This window comes from Letharia columbiana (assembly GCF_014066305.1).
Source record: "Letharia columbiana isolate WasteWater2 chromosome Unknown Sc0000065_s0, whole genome shotgun sequence".
Classification (NCBI taxonomy): domain Eukaryota; kingdom Fungi; phylum Ascomycota; class Lecanoromycetes; order Lecanorales; family Parmeliaceae; genus Letharia; species Letharia columbiana.
The window spans coordinates 65,999-87,820 of record NW_023501109.1 but is presented as its reverse complement, the minus strand read 5'-3'; the positions used below and the strand labels follow the sequence as shown (position 1 = coordinate 87,820).

At 51.2% G+C, this 21,822-nt stretch overlaps 3 protein-coding genes across 3 annotated transcripts; 2 read left to right on the top strand and 1 right to left on the bottom strand.

The window, feature by feature from the left end:
• Positions 1-1,250: 1,250 nt before the first annotated feature.
• Positions 1,251-3,184, top strand: HO173_011616 (uncharacterized protein; the record flags this gene model as incomplete). The annotated part of the gene is made up of 3 exons (XM_037313496.1): positions 1,251-1,321; positions 1,377-3,071; positions 3,142-3,184. The coding sequence occupies 3 exons, from the start codon at positions 1,251-1,253 to the stop codon at positions 3,182-3,184; spliced, it is 1,809 nt and encodes a 602-aa protein (XP_037159584.1).
• Positions 3,185-8,034: 4,850 nt separating this feature from the next.
• Positions 8,035-8,631, bottom strand: HO173_011615 (uncharacterized protein; the record flags this gene model as incomplete). The annotated part of the gene is made up of 1 exon (XM_037313495.1): positions 8,035-8,631. The coding sequence occupies one exon, from the start codon at positions 8,629-8,631 to the stop codon at positions 8,035-8,037; it is 597 nt and encodes a 198-aa protein (XP_037159583.1).
• A 3,832-nt stretch (positions 8,632-12,463) lies between these two features.
• Positions 12,464-20,227, top strand: HO173_011614 (uncharacterized protein; the record flags this gene model as incomplete). Its single annotated transcript, XM_037313494.1, has 7 exons — positions 12,464-12,823; positions 12,883-13,058; positions 13,121-13,822; positions 13,874-14,697; positions 14,885-15,324; positions 15,377-19,540; positions 19,598-20,227. 7 exons carry the CDS (start codon positions 12,464-12,466, stop codon positions 20,225-20,227), a joined length of 7,296 nt encoding a protein of 2,431 aa, XP_037159582.1.
• Between the last annotated feature and the right edge of the window lie 1,595 nt (positions 20,228-21,822).

Below are 21,822 nucleotides of genomic sequence, written 5' to 3'. Positions count from 1 at the left end.
GGCTGTAAGTTTATTCTTGAACAATTCCTCGGAGCCAAATGGGGACAGTAAGAACATGTGACAAAGTTCATGCATACAGGGAATCTCAAAGTTTCTAGGTCTCAACAGGCGCTCTCCCAGGAAGGGAAGGGTGACAGTCTTGACCAAACGAACCCTAAGTTGTCGTCCTTGTTAGTGAAGAGATATCAAAATTCCAGCTTCAAGTAAGAGTAGCCGTTTTTCTGAGTTGCTTGAGTTGAATAGTCAACTAACTCTGACTGAGACCCACAAAGGTGTGATAAGATGAAATGACGAAGCCTTTTTGATTTAGATTCTCCCCTTAAAGAACCTACTTGATTGTAGAGCTTTGACATCTTCAGCTTCCATCTCACTGAATCTTCGGAATCTTCGCACACCAGAGTATTCTCCCCCTCTATGCATGACTTTTGCTCGACCCTCTCACATTTTCCTCTTCGTCGTGCCTGATCAGGCATGTCTGAAGGAGCTCTGTACGAGCTGCTCTATATCATGTGGGAAGAGGCAATGCCCACCCTTCGAGAATCATCTCCTCCTCCAACCCCGAGGAAGCTTCGAGGACCTTTCCCGGCCGAACGTTGGTGATTAGCGTGTACAAGAGTAGATATCTGGAATGCTTGGCACAGAGAAAAATGCGCGCGCACCACCAAGATAGTAGTAAAAAGTCGATTCTTCTCGCATTCATTCATACTGTAACTCATAGAACGTAGTTGTAGTTCATCTAGTCCTTAGAATCCTCTACACCCTCCTCATTAAGCCTCCGTTCCAACTCTTGAATATCAGCCTCAAATATATATCCTCCTTGAGCACTATGCTCGCTCGCAAACCTGATACAGCGACTCCTCCTTACTGCATACCGTAGAAAAGTACCTAAATCGCCCTAGGACTGGGGCAATATCTCATGAAACTGATATACAAAGGCTTCAAGCATCACCTCTATGCAACTGCGATGTAATCTGAGAGAAGAATAGACGTTTCTGCTGGTATTTTGGTGGTGGACGCGCATTTTCTACCTTCTACTCGGTACCTGCCAAGAATTGTAGATACACTTGCACACGCTAAAAACTTGTTCGCTTTGCGGAAACTTTGCCGAGCTGGCAATTTTTTGGAGAGAGAGAGAAAGAGATGAATGCAGTGCAAGTCTTTTGCCATCTACCCACTCTTCCTTGGATCTCTGAGGGCTTTGATTTGCATGGATTTGATGCCATAGACAAGATATCTCAAAAGGTCTCCCAATGCTGCTTCCTGCTCTCCGAGCCCGGGCAGCTCACTCACATATAATCCTGCCAAGATGTTTAGAACGACAGTCAGTATATGGACCGTCACCCATTTCTGGTGGGCGTGTATTGATGCATTGCTAGATTACAAAGTTTTACTACCACCGCCAAGCGAAAAGCAGACTCTTCTGCGCCCCAGCTCAATAAAGTCAGCCAGCATGTTACACAGCCAAAGTCGCAAGGCGCCTCACAGGCAATGCTGTACGCTACAGGCCTCGAGCCTTCAGACATGTCAAAAGCGCAGGTTGGGATATCATCAGTCTGGTACTCTGGCAACCCTTGCAACATGCATCTCTTGGACCTCAACAACAGGGTGAAGGAGGGAGTCGAGCGAACCGGGCTCATAGGATACCAATTCAATACCATAGGAGTTAGCGATGCTATCTCGATGGGTACGAAGGGAATGCGGTACTCTCTACAGTCGAGGGACTTGATCGCTGACTCGATTGAGACCGTCATGAATGGCCAATGGTACGACGCAAACATATCAATACCGGGCTGCGACAAGAACATGCCAGGCGTTATCATGGCCATGGGACGTGTCAATCGACCTTCGTTGATGGTCTACGGTGGTACAATCAAGCCCGGGTGTGCTGCTACACAAGACAACGCCGACATTGATATTGTCTCTGCTTTCCAAGCTTACGGACAGTTCATCACTGGCGAGATCAACGAGGAACAGCGCTTCGACATCATAAGACATGCTTGCCCTGGTGGAGGAGCCTGCGGAGGGATGTACACGGCCAATACGATGGCTACGGCTATCGAAGTCATGGGCATGACTCTCCCCGGTTCCTCATCCAATCCTGCGGAATCTAGAGCCAAACAGCTCGAATGTCTCGCAGCTGGTGGCGCCATTAAGAAGCTGTTGACCGAAGACATACGACCATCCGATATTCTTACCCGAGAAGCCTTCGAGAATGCCATGATAATCGTCAACATCACCGGTGGCTCTACCAACGCCGTTCTTCATCTGATAGCGATCGCTCACTCCGTCGGTATCAACCTTACCATTGACGACTTCCAAAGCGTTAGTGATTGCACTCCGTTTCTCGCAGATCTCAAACCCTCAGGCAAATATGTAATGGCTGATCTTCACACCATTGGTGGCACACCGGCCCTTCTCAAGTTCCTACTGAAAGAGGGCGTCATCACGGGTAAAGGCATGACAGTGACAGGTCAGACACTGGCCGAGAACCTCAAAACCGCTCCCGACTTTCCCTCGGATCAGACCATCATCCGTCCCTTCAGTAATCCCATCAAGGAAACCGGCCATATCCAGATCTTGCGCGGTAGCCTCGCGCCCGGTGGTTGCGTTGGCAAAATAACAGGCAAAGAAGGTATGCGTTTTGTCGGCAGGGCCAAGGTATTCGACTCAGAGGACGACATGGTACTTGCTCTCGAAAAAGGTGCAATCAGGAAGGGTGAGAAGACTGTAGTTGTGATTCGCTATGAAGGACCTAAGGGTGGCCCAGGTATGCCTGAGATGTTGAAGCCGAGCTCCGCAATTATGGGCGCAGGGCTAGGCAAGGATGTGGCTTTGATCACAGACGGTAGGTTCAGCGGTGGCAGTCATGGCTTCCTGATTGGGCACATAGTGCCAGAAGCGCAGGAAGGAGGGCCGATCGCGCTGATAAGAGATGGTGATGAGGTGGTCATTGATGCTGAGACGAGGAAGCTCGATTTACTTGTGGATGAGAACGAGGTGGAGAGGAGAAGAGGAGAGTGGATTCAGCCAGGACCGAAGTACCAGAAGGGAACGCTGAAGAAGTATGCTAGGTATGTTACTCTACTTCCCCTTCCCTTTCGCGATATGAGAAGGAGAATCATGAGCTGACGCATGACACAGCATTGTCACGGACGCAAGCCATGGATGCATAACGGACGCTTAGGCTTTGCCATTATTGAATTGTACATATCACTCGCATACCAAGAGAAAAATCCTTGGAAACTTTTCCCCATTCTGCTTCTGCTGTGACTGGCCAAGGGTCAACGACCCTCTCTAATAACATAGTTTCTGCATGGCTGAGTGACCGTGTTGGTTCCAACCCCAACGGCTCGTATACCGCGGGCGGCGTCCTCTTGGATTCTCGGTACGCTATCTTAACCTTCTCACGGAACCTTGAGTCAACTTCATGATTCGCCAGCTTGCTCTTGATATCTCATTCCGAACCAAGTGACTCCTCGATGACTGTCTAACCGACTTGTGATGTAGAAAGAACGCAGACGCCAGGCACGCCATTATTCGTTGAAGCATCAGCACCTCCTATCACACTACCACCCCACTCACATCACGCCATCAAAGCATCCCCACTGACGTCTCAGCGACCTTCTCCCCCCAACCTCAAAATCCAATCTTCTTCGCCCCAGCCACCCCATCACCCCGAACCCGAACCCGACCCCGCATCCAAAACAACAACATCCTCCAAATCGTCCTCCCCAAACACCTCCCCGCCCCCCAAACTCTGCTCGAACAACACATCCATCCTCTCCGCCGCCCGCTCCGACCGCGACGGCTCCCCGCCCCCCGCCCGCCTGTGCCACGACATGTTTCCGCGCGACCTCGATGTTCCGGCACGCGGTCCGGGTTATCGCGTGGCGTGCGCGGGGGATGATGGCGCTGGCGCTGTTGGATGGTGGTTGCAGGGTTGAGGCGGAGGCGAGGGCGAGGGCGAGGAGGAGGGGAGGAGGGGGGTGTGCATGGTTGTTGAGCGCGGGGTGAGGGAGATGGGGGGGGGGTGGTTGGTGTGGAGAGGTGGATGGATGGGAGGGAGGGGAAAGGAGGGGGGGGTTTTCTATGTTTACGTTTACATTGATGTTTGTAGAGCTTTCCGGCTGCAGCCGGGTTCGACTTTTGTGGACGTCTTTTTGCCTGGTCCACTTGACGCAAGCCTACCGAGATTATTCAAGTCCGAACGCCCCAAACCCGACGGGTGTTGCTAACGTCAAGGTCCTAACTTGGTCCGCACCCTCTTCCAATCCAGCGTCCATCGTGCGACACTGTCGCGTAGAATGTCAGCTTGTGAAGATCCATGTTCCCTGCATCCATTTCTTTGAGGGTCTGAGCTGCTGCTGCGGATCTATCAATGAGGACATGTCGTGAAAGCGAGGAAACAGGTGGAAACAGAATCGATGCTGACAGTATGTATATAAGTGGGAACGACAGAATAGGCGGAAAGCGGAGATCCCCCTCTCTATCGTTTCGTTCACAGCATCGCCAGGCTTTTATAATCACAAGACGGAGTCGGGAAATGCAAGATACAAAAGATGCCGATTCCGTGGGCCAGCTTCCCCCATTCCGCACCCCTCGACAGATATCGAAATTTAGCCCCCCCCTCCTTTGGTCTGTGTTTCCATAAGGCACAAATGCGACAAACGAGCTCAGAGCTCATTGTCCGCATGCCTCCAAACCTCTGCAAACCTCTTACCCATCGCAAGTATCGCCACCGCCATCTTCCTGCTCAGCACCCAACACATCGCAAACGACGCGCAGGGCAGCCCACACGTCTATCTATCGTCCCGATCGATCGACCGTGTCGCTTAAAAACAACCTCATCGATATCTGTCGAGCTTTCCGAAGAAGAGAAGAGGACAACCACGATATGTCGTGGCGGAGATCGTCGCGCTGCGAGGTTTTAGAATCATCGCCGTCGCTTCTGCGGGGATAAGCTCCGTGTCCGAAAGCGATGGTGCCGATCAGGGTGGTTGGGAGGGTTTTGGAGCCTGGTTGTGTCATCATGGGCGTTTACTGTTGTCGTCTTGTCCTCCCACCTTTGGAGCCAGTAGCGTTAATTCGCCTCTTAGTATGTGCATGCAGATGGGTTGCATTGTCATAAAACCAGCAGTCTGACATCCGGCCTATGTCTCGAGGGAGTATACATCCCTAGGCGGCGATATGGCAAGAGGCTGTTCGGCGGAGTGTTGGCTCGAGGTATATCGCAGGTGCTGCGCCGGGATAATGTCCAGGTGGGTCATGATCAGAGCGGTTTTGCCGTCGGACTGGTAGTGTGCATGCTGCGGCAAGGTTTTCAATCCCATCTATCCTAGCCACCGGGAAGGGAGTCTGGCAAGTGAAGTGACGGTTTATCGAAGTGAAGGAGCAGGGTCTGTGCCCGTGGAAGAGCTCTCTGGGTTCGATGGGGATGGGGTGGCGTTGGCCGCTGATGTTGATGTTGATGCTGAGAAACGGAACGCGCAGTCCGCTGCTGTGTTGATCGGTAAGGGCGACGATCAAGCCGGGAGCCATTTCTTTAGATATGCGTACGTGGATGAACAAGATCTCGGCTCCACATGTCGATCTTTCCTCTCATCTCCTCTCCTGTCCTCTAAAGTTGGCCTTTACCAGCCCCCAGTCTCAGAACAAAAGCATCTCGCTCTCGCTCTCTCTATCGCTCTCTCGCGCGCTCTCTCTCTCTCTAGCCCTACACCACCTCATCAACAGCTCAAGCCACAATCCCTCTCCTCAAGCGTCAGCCCACGGACTGTGCTCTATCGAGATCCGAACGCGGCATAAAACGCATCCTTAGATAGTCGAGAAAAAGTCATGTATAGGAGGGAGTGATACTAGACGGGCGCGGATCCCGAAGATCGAGGTCCCTCATTGAGATGGAAATCGACCAAATATCCATCCACAGTCGAGCGAACTGCCAGAGGGGAGGAAAACAGTTCCAAAGGAAGGAAGGCTTCTTCCATTCTCATTTGACACTGGCACTTTTATGGGTATCAACCGGAATAATAAATCGACGTCTTCATCATCTCGGGAAAGGTGGAAATTTTCTAAAAAAGAAAGGACGGAGAAGAAACATATAGACGCGCCTTCACTGTCAAGGACCATCGATGATGTGGAATTCGTTTGCGTTACAACTGCCATTCTCTCTCTGGGAGGGTACGTAAGGGTGAGACCTAGGGGGAAAGGAGTGGCTTATGTGCATGACTTTTGTTACATTCTCTGAGCAAGAGTCATACACAGAATTAATGCCAATTCCCAACGATAGGAGAAAGCTCTCTTTTTTTCCGACTGCGTATGTCTTTGCGGGTATCGAGTGGAACAGATCGGCTCATTTCTGATCAAAGGACATATAAGGTAGATGAAGAGGATTAAGTGGATAACCCAAAACTATTCCCTTGCAGATCGAAGACGATTTTTAGGTACACTTCGTAAACAGGGTCGTTTCTTCCTGCCACCGCGCCTGGACTGTCGGACTTTAATTCGGGAAATTTTCGCCCCAATGCATGAATTTTGCTACATTCTCTTACGTTGCGCATGGCGCCAGTTGCTCTCGGTCGAATTTAGGATGCTTCACAGTAAACGATGGCGTTGCCCAGGTCGTGGTCTGTGATTCGTGGGAGGGAAGCGGGTAGGCGCTATGCTAGTCCGACGGCGGCCACGGCTACTATCGAAACGGTGATGCATAGCACGTGAGGAGGGTCATGATGGCGGAGCAGATGGGTCTGCGGAGGGGAGAGATTGGAGGTGGAATGGTAATGGTGACTGACTTGTCAGCAGCCACGAGCAGGGTCTGGTCTTTGACGAAGAGTGCGCGTCGTGAATCGGTTCGGGAACGTGGAGTTGAGGTGTGTAGTGTTGTTGTCGGAAACAAAAACACAGTGTGTCGACGCGTGGCAATAGATACGCGTTGGTGATGAAGAGCCCCAGATCATGGACTCGCCGAGGGGGTGGGAATGTACGGTGCTGATGGAGATCGCACGCCGTGGCGATTTGCGATGGGAGGGGTTGGCGGAGTATGTATGATCTTAGAGGCTGTGGGTGGTGGTAACGGATGGAGGAAGATAATATAAATCAAAATAGGCCCGATTACCCCATCGAGGGAAACAGGCGAAATGGTCTAGCTGATTTGACACCGTCACCACAGTCTTGCGGATGTTAGCGTGAAGATGAGGCTAGCGTATGTTGCTCCTTGACCTTGATTCGGAAGTAAACTCCTTCGAGTTTCTGTAGCCTAAGACCCTCTTTCGAGGCTCTTAGGGTGAGTCTTTTGCCATTTGCATCCTTCTTCGACTTTTTGTGTTTTTATGGGAAGGTCTCATAAGCACCTTGGGTCATTGGCAAGCTGGGGAATCTTGATGTCTTCCTCTGTGTATCTTTTTGCAGGGTTAGTCTCGGCCGAAGGTCGTCACCACGTCGCGACGACGAGGCGGAGGCCAGCTTCTGGCCCTGCAGCTGTTGCCAAGGAATTGGCCCTGGATTCTTCTGAAAATATAGACCGCTGTTGTGGCTTCGTGCCCGTCTTATGTGCGGAGTCGAGTTTCGAGCTAGAAGTATCGGGTTGACTTGCTCGTTGCAGTAGGTGCGATCTGGTTCCGATCAAATAGTAAAGGCGTCCAAAACGAAAATCATCATCAGCTACATCAACCCATTTCAATCATTGTGAGACTAGGCTTTCACTGCAAGGGCATTCGGTCAAAACGCGAATCCTTTTCAGCGGACAATGCAAAGGATACAATAGACAAGTCCTTTCCTGTCATTGGTATCAGTCAGACTTGAGTATCTTTAAGCACAGCATGCGAGGTATGATTGATCTGGAACATAATCTCTGCAAGACTGAACTGTTACGTCTTAGCTCTTCGACTCGAAATCCTTCAAAACGCCAATGTACTTTGCGTCGGTCAAAGCCACGTTCTGGAGAACTCTGGGAACGCAAAGAGACAGAACCCTGACAGCCGACTCCAGGCTAGGCAGTCAGTACTTGTCGGAACGGCCCCTTTGCAAATGACTTTCGGCTCAATGCCCATGAGGCAAACCCTTGACTCTCACAATCTTCCCATCCCCAAAATCACAGCCATACTCGCGCCCACCCGGACGGAACCGCTGCACCTCAACCCATGCAGGATCACTGATGAACATCCCCATCAGCATATTCGGAAGCACATACGCATGGAGCACGATTCGAAAAGGCTTGTCAGTATCCGCATTCTTGAGTATGATTGGTATGAAGGCAGTGCCCAATGCGGTCTGGTCCTCGCCAACCATCAAACCCACACGATGAGGGCAGGTATCCAGTTCAGGACGGTGCTCCTGTGGGATGGACTCGTAGAGTTTCTTGTTGATGAAGTTGCCGGAGCCACCAGCAACGCATACTGCGAAGCTGCCGTCAGTCGTAGGACCATGGTGTTCAAGGTGGGCGATGAGGGATGGGGAGTTGCCGAAGCTTGCGATGTGAGGGTTTATGTGCCAGATGCCGCGGTGAGTCTCATCGTAAAGAGTAGAAAGGGAGTCAGCGTTAGAAGGCAACTTGGTGCTTGACATGTCTGGAGCTTGAGTCTCGTCGTAGAGAGTAGGAACGGATGCCTCGGTGGAGGGCGACTTGGTTCTGGGCATGTTATAGGCTTGAGTGGAACGTTCGAGGACGGATGCGTTGGATTATCTTGCGGATGATGTGAGGTGGGATGTTCTAGCAAGGCAGGCTGTGTTGCACCAAGAAATGGGCGCTAAGCTCGTCTGTATTACAGCAGACAGCTCTGATGCAATTTACGGACGCGACGCAGCAGCCCGAGGTTCAGGACGACAACGTCCATCATGCAGAAACTCACGTTTCGCCTTTTATCACTAGGGAGGATTGTTCGGCATGTTTTCTGGTGACTGAGGTCTTGGCTTTGCTGGCACCGAGCAATGAACAGCTTGTGAAACTGTAAATGCACTATGAATTGAGCTCACAACAACAGTATGATGGCAGCTCTGATATGACTTGACAAAAGGATCGAGCAAATGTCATGCATAGGAATCGGATGATAGGCGGGCGAGAAGTCCGAAGACTCAAGGTCCCTCACTCAGGTAGAAGTCGGAGGTTTCAACGCTCTACGGTCGAGCAAGTTGTTTGAAGGCTTCCTCAATTCTATTTTGGCACCCTTTAATGAGTATGGACCGAAATCAGTTGACTGTTCATGTCAAGGATTCTAGGATAGGCTGTTGGGAGCAGGAAAGACTTCACTAACCAGGACAATCATTTACTGTTACCTTTTCTGGGAAAGTGGCCATTGAGACACAGAAAAGCTGGCGTTCCTTCTATGCATGACTTTTGCTACATCCTCTTACTATTCGATCGTAATTGCTTGGGGAGATTTCCACTACCACTGGCTCGCATGGGGTTAAGCATCTCAAACATTGCCCGCACGTTGTCAGCCTGAGTCAACAGTCTGCGGCCTCCCTGGGTCGAGAAGTGGGCAAGATCCGTAGATGCTAGAGGTATGGCAAAGATTGTGAGTAAATTTTGATTCTTCATCTTGTAGAGAGAGGTTCTATGTAAGATTGGTAATAGCTCGATGCTACTTCCAAGTATTTCGTGTGAATCGGAATGTTCTACGCACCTGGAAGTTGCAAATACCTAGGTGATCCTGCTCCGCGTTGTTACATGTATTCGTTGACGAAGACTCGTTGACGAAGACTCCGCACGACCAAATGACGCCTGGGTTAAAAGGTTTAAGATAGGCATTCTTGAGTACAGTGTCGTCCATAATACTTTTTCATCTGTAATTTACAAAGTGTGGGAAACGCTGTTACATGCTATCATGGCATATCAAAGAAGGCCCACTTTTCGTCAGAAGTACTTGCCAAGCTTCAAGATGACCAAAGGATCGGCCCGTCGGTCATCGGCGCTTTGATTCACCGATGCGATGTTAGTCAGCGATGAAAACAGGGATTTTCTTGCATCACATTCCCCACCGTAAGTCAACGGCCCTTCTCCTGGGCTAGAAAACACATCGAGGAAGCTCAAAGTCAACGAAATAGAAGCGTCGTATGCTGTTTCGCCGTCTCGCGACGGTTCCATGGTACTGGTGGTCCATCAGACGTGCCAGTCGAAAAGCCAGCAAACCTTGTGGCAGCCATATGTACTATTTATACTCGGCACATTTTGAGACCAACTCGCCGACAGAAAAGTGAGCAGTCGGCGCCTGCATGATTGGAAATAGACTCCGGACTCGGCATATGAGGATCAACGCCAAATTTAAGCGAGCAGCACTTCTTGTGATACCTAGGTCAGTGGCTCACGCGAACGCTGATGCAGTAAGTGGCCGTTGATATGCCACGCTAGAAAAGTTGGGGGCACAATCCGGTTTTTCCAGCTCGCGTCACGGCACACGGTTATTCTGAAGACTTTGGAGCGCCCACGAATTTGAGAAGGGGCTCGAGAGCTTTTTAAGCAAACCCTGGTTACTTGTTATCACGGGCAGTGGCCAATGACCAATGATTCCGAGGCTCATTATTGCCACGCGGGTGAGCGCAAGTGTGTCGGCGATAAGGGAAGCGAAGGTGGTAGGGTAATGTACATGTAGGATTGACATAATCTAAAATTAGAAAGGGTTGAAATTAGGCATGTTGACTTTCCCATTCATCCCCGTCAGCCCTGTCTCAGGGGCGGTTACCAGTAAAGTAGCTAAAGTATAGTGTGTACTTTAGGTCTGATTACCACGATAGCCAAGAGACTAGCGAATAGCCGATGAAACGAGGGCCAGTAGTCTTGAAGCAGTTTTAGGCTTTTAGCAGAGAACGTGCCGCTAGTACCGCCACTTTGCCGTTGCCCGGCAGTTTGAGTTTTACACTAACAAATCAAAGCCACACTCCTTTGCAAGGAAAATAAAATAAAATCAAAATGAAAGATAAAGGCAAAAAGGAATAAAGGAATAAAGGAAAAAAGGAGAAAAAGAGGATAGGCTCATAAGGTATGGCATATGGGCGGCACTGCACTCCGGTAGACCCTCTACTCCCTACCTACTACTGTCCTTCATACAACATCGGCTTTTGATTCCGATCTCGCTTAACTCCTGACTCTCGCATACGTAGTGCAACATCCGTTCGCTTGCCGGTGGCCACCACTTGAACCTGGGACTGGGCAGAATAGCACACCACTTCGTCGGACGGTCGGAGCCATTTCGAGACCCTGGGCTGCTTGGTAAGCCATGGTCCATGGACTCCACACGAGAGACGCGTGAGGGAGGGCACCATAGCCTCGAGGGCGGTGACTCGTCTCATGGCGGTGTGAGCCCTGAGCCTTTCAAAAGTATCTTGAAACCCATCGGAGGATTTGTATCCCAGTCCGTCATTCATCCTGAAGATCCTAACGGCCCCCGAAAGGATAAGATAGCCCGCTTCCTAAAGGACTTTATTATAGCCGCCATTAGCTTGCTGTGCTAGTGCTGATTGAGACTGTATCTGCTTGACAAAGCAGGGGGCAAACGGACGCTATGGCTCCTTCAAGCTTCCCAGCACAGCCTCTTGAACGAGCCTTTCCTTATCTGCCACATCTCCTATCTCACACCATTACCCCTTTGAGACTCAGTCACAGCGCATGATCCGACGTCACTGCCAAGCCCTGGATCCCGGCCACTGTGACTGAAATCGGCGGGTTCCTGCTTCTGATGCCATCTGGGTGCCACCAGTGCCATAGCATTCTGGCCACTTTCCCCCACCATCCTTTCTTTCGCCTTTCCACTTTCCACTTTCCACTTTCCACTGCCAACCATGTCATGCACTTGATCGACAAGTCGGAAAAGTCCGTTGAACAATAAATAAACCAAAGTTCAGGGGCTGACCAGACTTGATTACCTCGTACTCTATGCTGCAGCACGCGTCTTTGATCCGGCCTCGCAAACAAGAAATAGGTACCGTATTCACATTATAGCCAGGCCTATCGCCTCTGACCCTGCATAACATGGGTCATCCATCGTGTTTCGGCCCCCTCGGACCCACAATTAAAAATAAATCCATCCTTCCTGATGGCTGCCAGTCCGCAGATAACGAAAGACTTGGCTACGTCAAAGGGGTTACTCTACCCTGCCACTCCGCAGCCTGAATCATGCTGGTGCCTCAAGCGCCGCTCTTGGTGTGACTTGCAGATTTCTTCCTCTCCACTCTGCAGCCTCTACACCATCCTCTCTCCACATCTCCTTAGTACTACTCTTCTTGCCCACTCTCCTCTCCTTGGGGCCAAAGATAGTGAGCAATATTACCACATCTCTTGTTATCAGAGACTCACATTCGTTTGGTATTCTTTCGCAAGTATCCTTCTAGTCTCACACTTGTATTCATTGACAGCACAACGCTAAGCGTCCGCTCTGTGCCCTGTGTCAGCCGACTAAGCAGATGTTACGACGAGTACAGATGACTGGTATTTGAACCTCTGCTTCCAGCAGCAGTCCCTCTGGGTAGCTTCACCATGGCTGCTCGCGGGTCCATGTATCGAGGCGTGTGGCTGTTCCTCTTGAGCTCTGCAGCCCTCGCCCTTCGCTACGATCCACAGCAAGTGCTGTATAATCTTAATACTAATGAAACCGCCACGGATCCCCTCGACTATTGGGGGATATGGGAGAACCATACCTTCAACCCGTCGCCCTCCAACTGGCGAATGCCCATGTACACCCTCATGCTAGATCGCTTTGCCAACGGAGATCCCACCAATGACGACGCCAACGGCACACAGTACGAGCACGATCTTACCCAGACTCAGTTGCGCCATGGAGGAGATATATCCGGGCTGAAGGATAGTCTTGATTATCTACAAGGAATGGGTATAAGGGTCAGTGGTTCTGGTCGATTTCCATGGCTCCAACGTAACTGCTGATCCACGAGCTACAGTCTCTGTACATTGCCGGCAGTCCACATATCAATCAGCCATGGGAATCCGATGGCTACAGTCCCCTAGACTTGACAGTTCTCGATCATCATTTCGGCACCATCCAGCAGTGGCAAGACGCTATTGCCGAAATCCATTCGCGCGGCATGTACGTGGTTATGGACAACACCATGTCTACGTAAGTCACCCCTATGGCTTGCCTCGGACTCTAAAACAGTTACTCACGGTCCCGTACTATAGTTTGGGCGATCTCATCGGCTTCGAAGGCTACCTCAATATTTCCACCCCCTTCGATCGATTCGAACACAACGCGCTATGGAAGTCGGAGCGAAGGTACAACGATTTCGATTTTGGGAACAATGAGTTAAATACCTGCGAATACCCAAGGTTCTATGGGGACGATGGCCATGAAGTCTTGAACTTGACGCAAGAGCTGGTGGGATGCCGCGACAGTGAATTCGACCAGTACGGCGAGATTGGAGCCTTCGGCAATTATCCGGAATGGCAACGCCAAATATCAAAGTTCGCCTACGTTCAGGACCGCTTGCGCGAGTGGCGACCGGACGTACGGGCGAAGATTGAGCACTTTGCATGTATCACTCTGGGCATGTTGGATCTAGACGGTTATCGTATGGACAAAGGCCTCATGCTAACGCTTGATGCCGTGGGCAACTGGTCAAGCGCAATGCGAACGTGTGCGAAAGCACTCGGAAAAGAGAATTTCTACATATCCGGCGAAGTTGTTGCAGGGAACGCCTTTGGGGCGGACTACATTGGTCGAGGCAGGACGCCTGATAATTACGTGCACAATGTCACCCAAGCTGTGACAATGACCAATGCTTCTGAGAACGACAAATACTTTATTCGTGATGTAGGTCAGAACGCCTTTGATGGCGCAGCTTTCCATTATACGGTCTACCGCTTCTTGAGTCGAATATTAGGGTACGTCGACCCTTCTGCCAGGTAACGATTAGTCGCTAACATCATCCCAAGTATGGATGGTAGCTTTGAAGCCCAAGGGGACCCACCTGTGGATTGGGCCTCTTTTTGGAAATCCCTTTTACAGACAAACGATATGCAGAATGCATACACTGGGGAATTTGACCCAAGGCACATGTTCGGAGTCACTAATCAGGATGTGTTCCGCTGGCCAGGCATCGGGGGCGGTACACAGAAACAGTTGCTGGGCTTCTACATGACCACGTTACTCCTGCCTGGAATTCCGACTTTGTACTGGGGCGAAGAGCAAAATTTCTACGTCCTGGACAGCACGGCATCCAACTATGTCTTTGGAAGGTCTCCAATGACTTCAGCACAAGCATGGATGATGCACGGTTGTTACAAAGTTGGAAACTCGAAGTATTATGACTTCCCCTCGGATGCCATTATCTACGGATGCGAAGATAATACTATCCCCTTAGACCATCGAGATCCTTCCGCTGCGATTCGAAATATTATCAAGGCTACCTATCAGATGCGGGAGAATTATCCCATACTCAATGATGGTTTCTATCTCGCTCAGCTCTCGAAGCAGACTCATGACGTTTATCTACCAGGAAGCCAAGGACCTGGGCCCAAGAGAACTCCGACGGAGATAGGTTTATGGAGCTTCGAACGAGGGAACTTTAAAGGTCTTCAAAATATGACTCAAACGGCCTGGCTAGTGTACATGAACGAGCAAATCAATACAACCTACACCTTCAACTGCGTCGATCCGAGCTCCGCCCTGCTGGCACCTTTTGAGATGGGGACGACCGTCAAAAATCTGTATTACCCTTATGAGGAATACACACTGGAGAATTCTACCGCCCATATTGGTAAGTGCAGATCCGTACGTATAGAGTCGGACAAGTCACCTATGTAGCATATTTTCCTTATGAGGAGTACGTTCGTCGCTGGCTTGCAATGACCTCAATCAATTCTTTTGTCAACGACTTGACTTCTTGCTGCACCGGTTAGTGTCTTGGCAGATTATCTGCTTTGGCTAACAATGCGTCCTCATAGGCAACGATACCACTCAACCATTCGCCGGCTGCCTTTCCCAGGTCAGCTTGACACCCTGGGGCTTCAAAGCATTGATCCCAAAGGATGAGTTCATAGTTCCTGGACCTGTCATCACCAGGTTTCTTCCAGGGCACGACTATCGTATGACCTCTGCGGACACCGTCCCATTCGAGATTCATTTCTCGCAGCCAATGGATTGCGATCAAATCACCAACACCATTCAGATCAACTCCACCACTGAGAATGGTGACGTGCCACAAGTAGACACGAGCAAAGTGCAGTGCCGCAATATATCCGCCGTGGAGGCAGATCATTCTCCATGGTGTGGGGGTGTAGATACGACTTTTATTTACGCTGCCAGCCTGGTCAATGTGTCTGACGGAATACATCAAATCAGTGTCAATAACGTCACTAACGCTAATGGAACCGTGTCTACAGGGGTAAGTCATCCTGCTTCAGCTCTGATATGCATTCACTAACCCTCGACTCAAGAGTTTCGATCATTTCTTGCTACGTATTGGTCAGGAGGACAATCCAATGGTCTTCGTTGGTTCCGCGAATTACAGTTCGAGCTTGCTCTCGGCGAATAGCAAGAACAATTACACCATTTCGCACAAAGCTGCTGGCGCGGATCAATTCCGTTACTCTCTGAACTTTGGTACGACATATAGCGACTGGCAGCCGTATGGAAACGGCGGAAACACCACTATCGGCCCAAAAGTCTGGTCAGGGACGAAGCTCCAGGAGTGGATCGGGGAGCATGTCATTGTCCAGTACTGGAGTCGTTTGGCTGGTAGCAGTGATCATTGGCAAGAGGGCGATACCGACCAACCCTCAAATACCACGCGGCGCTTCCCTCACTTGTTCGTGCACGGCACATTCAATCAGTATGGCTATGACGCAGGCCTTCCTAATGAAATGACGCAAGACAAAGATGGTCTCTGGAGATTCAACTTCATGGCTGAATGGCCTTCAAATGTATCACTCAACGCATGGGGAATGAATCCAGACGGCCAGCCAGACCAAACTAGGAACTACGGTGATATTGATGGAGACTTTATACTGGATCGAATCCCTCCACTCTCGCTCATTCAAAACCAAATCAACATAACTGAGGCTCCACCATCACCGTATCTAGTCAACCAAATCGTACTCAACGACGGCAGTATGCGATATGAACTTGTGGGTGTAGGTAATCGGTGGTCACAGCTGGCTCTCTACATCTTGCTTTGGATCATTCCAATTCTCACCGGAGCGACTGGTGTCTATGTTTTCATCAAGTCCTTCTACCGCGTCAAGTTCAACGAGATAGGTGTTATGGAAGAAAAGAGTATGGTTCCGTTGGCCGTTCGACGCAAGTTCAAACCCTTGGTAAATTTGAAACTCGGAAGATCGAATCAATATGTCGAGCAGCCTCAATCCGCTTCCGCCATGGTCTCAAGAGAAATCCTTCCCATGCCCAGCACACCCGGCCAGGTTCAGGCTCCGCCAGTGTTCCCCACCGATGAAAATAGGCGAACCGTTCTCATCGCGACCATGGAGTATGACATCGAAGACTGGGGTCTCAAGGTCAAAATTGGAGGCCTCGGTGTCATGGCGCAGTTGATGGGGAAGAACCTCGCTCATCAAAATCTCATATGGGTTGTGCCGTGCGTTGGTGGTCTTGAGTTTCCAGTTGACACCGTGGGAGATCCTATCATCATTCACATTCTAGGAACCGCATACGAAGTTCAGGTCCAATACCACGTTCTCCGCAACATCACATACGTCCTCCTTGATGCCCCCATTTTCCGACAACAGACGAAATCAGAGCCGTATCCACCTCGTATGGACGATTTAGACAGCGCTGTTTACTACTCGGCTTGGAATTCTTGCATTGCTGAAACGATTCGACGGTTTCCGATCGATCTGTATCATATTAACGACTACCACGGAGCAGTAGCGCCGTTACATTTATTGCCTGAGGTCATTCCTTGTGTGCTTTCATTACACAACGCAGAATTCCAAGGGTTGTGGCCCATGCGGAACCAAGCTGAACGCGAAGAGGTGTGCGCAGTGTACGATCTTGATCCGGCTGTCGTGCAAAAATACGTCCAATTCGGAGAAGTATTCAACCTATTACATGCGGCAGCCAGTTACCTTCGTGTTCATCAAAATGGTTTCGGAGCAGTGGGAGTTTCGGCCAAGTACGGGAAGCGCTCTTTTGCCCGGTACCCTATCCTCTGGGGTATTAAGGAAGTTGGGTCTCTTCCTAATCCTGACCCTACGGATACTGCCCCATGGAATAAGGAACAGGTCAAGACTGACACCATTGTGATCGACCAAGAACTTGAGAATGCCAAGCCAGATTTGAAACGGCAGGCTCAAGAATGGGCTGGGCTGAAGCAGGACCCGAGTGCAGATCTCTTCGTCTTCGTTGGTCGATGGTCCCAACAGAAAGGTGTCGACTTGATCGCTGATTGTTTTCCTTCCGTAATGGAGAACAACCCCCAAGTGCAACTGATCTGTGTAGGGCCGGTCATCGATTTGTACGGCAAATTTGCCGCGATCAAGCTGGCTCGAATGATGGAGGTCTACCCAGGACGAGTATTCTCGAAACCTGAATTCACGGCTCTACCACCATACATTTTCAGTGGGGCTGATTTCGCGTTGATGCCATCTCGAGATGAACCCTTTGGACTGGTAGCCGTGGAATTTGGCCGCAAAGGTGCATTGTGTGTGGGAGCAAGAGTTGGAGGATTAGGACAGATGCCTGGCTGGTGGTTTACCATTGAGTCGACAACGACAAAACATCTCATACAGCAATTCAAGATCGCTATCCAAGGTGCTTTGTCATCAAAACCAGATGTCCGTGCTATCATGAGGGCTCGCGCTGCAAAGCAACGATTTCCAGTTGCGCAGTGGGTCGAGGATCTCGAGAAACTCCAATCTACCGCTATCGACATTGTCCACAAGAAAGAAGCGAAGAATGCTCGACAGAGCCGCTTCAATACCCCAGGCAACACCACACCGACAATATCACGAAAAGCAACACCTGCGCAGTCCCGAAATCCTTCCAGAGCTCCAAGTCCAACTGGAGGCCGGTCGAGGACCCCAGCGCAGTCTCAAAACGCTAGCCGAAACGTCAGTAGAGCTGGCAGTCCAGTCAGGGCCGAATCACCTCCTCCATTGCCTAATGGGGGTCTTGGCCACAAATATGGACCAGGCCACCGGAAAAAGCTGCGTAGGAAGCGCGGTAGCGGTGCTCCGAGCATCGCCCCTGTGTCTGAATTTGAAGACGATTCTAGCGCTGACGAAGAGGTTTCGAGGACACCTCGGCGGTTGTCAAGGAACCGCATGTCTGAATACAACCCCCTTCAGATGATAACATCTCAGGTGCCTCTTCCGAATGCACCTTTTGCTCCCTCTGGTCTCTCTACACCTCAAAGACACTCCATGATAGGCACTCCACTGGCCGAAGATTGGCTTGCCGACTCACCGCGCCTGACCAAGAATCCTAACATCTCGTTGTTGAGCTTGCCCGGTGTGAAGGGTGAGGACACTGGCAAAAAGTCCGACTACAACCTGGAGCACGTTAGCCCTTTCTTCACGGATCCAAAGAAGGAATACACAGAAGCGTTCGAGGTGAAGCTTGCAAAGCTCAGTGGCAAAACATCCGAGGACCAGCTGTGTATTGAAGAATACCTCGTCAAGAGCGAAAAAGCCTGGTATGGGAGAATGCGCATGGCAGAGATGGGCAAGTCTCGACAAGGTAGTCCAGCACCCTCGGTGTTCAAAATGGACCGCCATCTCTCTGTTTCACCAACTCCCTTCCAACAGTCTCCCGCGGGCTCAATTTTCGAGGGGAGCAATTTGGGACCAAAAGATGATTTCAGGAGTGAATCCCGACTGGATAACCGGGATTCAAGAGCAGACACCATAGATGAGTTTCTTTTGGGAGAGAACTACACCCCGCCTACTGGCCTGAGGCATTATCTGCGAGTCCGTTTCCCCTTCTCTGAGTGGCCAATGTACTCCGTCCTCCTCGCCTTCGGCCAGATCATCGCGGCCAACTCTTACCAAATTACACTTCTTACTGGCACTGTTGGTGAAGCCGCTTCCAAACTCTACGTCATCGCTTCGATATACCTCGTGGCATCCATAATGTGGTGGTTCCTCTACAGGCGATTGCAAACCGTCTACGTCCTCTCCATCCCCTTTATCTTCTATGGTTTCGCGTTCCTCTTCATCGGCCTCGCACCATTCGGCCCCACTGTTGCCGGGAGAGGATGGATCCAAAACGTCGCTACGGGCCTTTATGCCGTTGGATCCGCTTCTGGCTCTGTCTATTTCGCTGTCAATTTCGGAGACGAGGGTGGTGCGCCTGTTACTAGATGGGTTTACAGGGCATGCATCATTCAGGGCACGCAGCAGATTTACGTTGTGGCGCTGTGGTACTGGGGCTCCGCTTTGACCAAGTCATCTGCGCATGGGGCCACGGGCAGCTCCGCCGCGATGGCACCTACGAGAGTCATCATACCAATTGGTATCGTCCTCGCGTTTGTGATGTGGAGTGTCGGCTACGTACTCTTCTATGGTTTACCAAAGTATTACAGACAAGCACCGGGCAAGATTCCTTCCTTCTACACTTCCCTGTTCAGAAGGAAGATCATCATCGTATGTCTCCCCGTCCTTTCCCTCCTCAAAAAGAAACCCTTGCTGATCACCTTCCAGTGGTTCTTCGTCGTAATCATAATCCAAAACTACTGGCTCTCGGCGCCATACGGTCGCAACTGGCTCTACCTCTGGTCCTCCCAGCACGTCCCGGCCTGGTCCATCGCCATCCTGGTGGTCTTCTTCTTCATCGGCGTCTGGGCCGCCCTCCTATACGTCTTTGCCATCCTCTCCACGTCTCACTCATGGGTCTTGCCAATCTTCGCCATGGGTCTAGGCGCCCCGCGCTGGGCCCAGATGCTTTGGGGAACATCAAACATCGGTCTCTACCTCCCCTGGGCCGGTGGCCCGGCTGCGTCGGCGATCGCGGGCAGGAGTCTGTGGCTTTGGCTTGGTGTCCTGGACTCCGTGCAGGGAGTTGGGTTCGGCATGATACTCCTGCAGACCTTGACGCGCTTCCACGTCTTCTTCACGCTCATCGCGGCACAAGTTCTCGGTTCCCTTGCTACTATCCTAGCAAGAGCTACCGCACCCGATAAGATCGGCCCTGGCGACGTCTTTCCCGATTTTTCGGCCGGCGCGATGCCGGGACTCGGCAAAGCGTGGTTCTGGGTGGCACTGCTGATGAACTTGGCGGTGCCGGTTGGATTTTTCATGTTTTTTAGGAAAGAGCAGTTGAGTAAGCCCTGATCGAGGAGCTGCTCCTCTCCGAACCGACCGTTCATTTCTCTGTTGGAATACTTGATCTGGTGGGAGTTGTATGATACCACCTAGATCTGTCAAATTGTTATCATGTTTTATTGCGTTGGCGCGTTCTAGCGGCATCCGTTTTGGAAAGATGTATCCAGAGGCGAAATTTTGGTGTCTCGATAATGTTTACATATGTCCATAGATTCTCTTCGGCTGCAGAAGCATAGAAACGATTGGAACACGCTTTTCCGAAAGGACACGTTCCCTCTAATCCAGTGTAACTCTGCGTCACTATGATCTCAGACTAGCTGTTCGGCCGTACTCTGGAACCAGACTAGATGCACATTATGGCCCACACTGCGGTCCTCGTGAGTTGCATATCGCTTTCCCTACGACCGTCCATGCGTAGACGGGCTCAACATGCACCCCATTCGCCACGCAGACGCGTCGACACACGCTCCGTGCTTGGAAGCAAAATCCTCGTCTTCCTTACCGACGTTAGCGCTCAGATCGTGGGGAACGGAGACCATCGAAGCCAGGCCGTCAAAGGAGACCATCGAAGCTAGGCCGTCGTCATAAGGGCAAAGGAAAAATTCGCCATCCACGATCTCTACACGACGGCTACGAGCAAAGCCGTCAACCGCCCGACCGCCAAGTCCGAAACCACCCCTTCCGACGGAGACGAACCGGCGCTGTAGGAACGGGAAGAGTACGGCCGAAGTAGTGTCCAGAAAGGGCAAGTTTCGGTGCCCGATGAAATCCACTACGCTTTTCAAGATGCGACCCGAGCTCGCACCTGGATCATAATCCTTTCCCAGTCCATTGAATCCGCAGAGAACGAGAACACTCGCTCTCAGCACCGTTCCAACACAGTGTCGGGACCTGAATCACACTTACAAGCTGCCCATCGCTGACCCGATCAGCCCCCGTCGCATCCGCAGGACTCGTTGCGGCTCCTGCGGACTGTCCCGAACGCGAGACCAGACGCCGTCCCCGCCGCTGCATTACCCCATCGGTTCCTCAACCCGCTTCGGGTCGCTCGAGGGCATCGAACCGGAACCCGTGCCGTCCCCCAGATCTCGGCCCACCGGCCCTCGAAAGCCAGCCGGGTGGCGAAAAGACGACGGTGAGCAAAAGCGCTGGGGTCGAAGATGATCCGATGGAGGGTGGTTTCGTGGCGCGAGGTCTCTCATACAAGTGAGCTTCCACATACGGCCAACAGCGGACTGTCGTTGTGGCTGGCGGATTGTTGTTGGGGAAATGGTTTCCAGAGTTGAAGGTATCGGGGGAACGGGCTGCTGTATGCTCCATCGCTTTCTTGCCGGCAGCTTGGCTCACAAGATACTGCAGACCGGCACATACGCCATAACTTTGGCGTTGGGACCTTTTCGACCGTGCTGGATATGGATAATTTAGCCACGCGGAGCTTGTCTGCTATTCGATCATCTTCCGGATCTAGCGTACGATGATGAGATCAGCGTCTGAAGATAATCAGATCTTCAAATCCGGACACGGGCTCCAGGCGTGCGATCCTTGATTTTCCATTCCGGACGGCTGTCGGTAAACAAGGGACAAAAATCCCAAGCTTCGAAAAG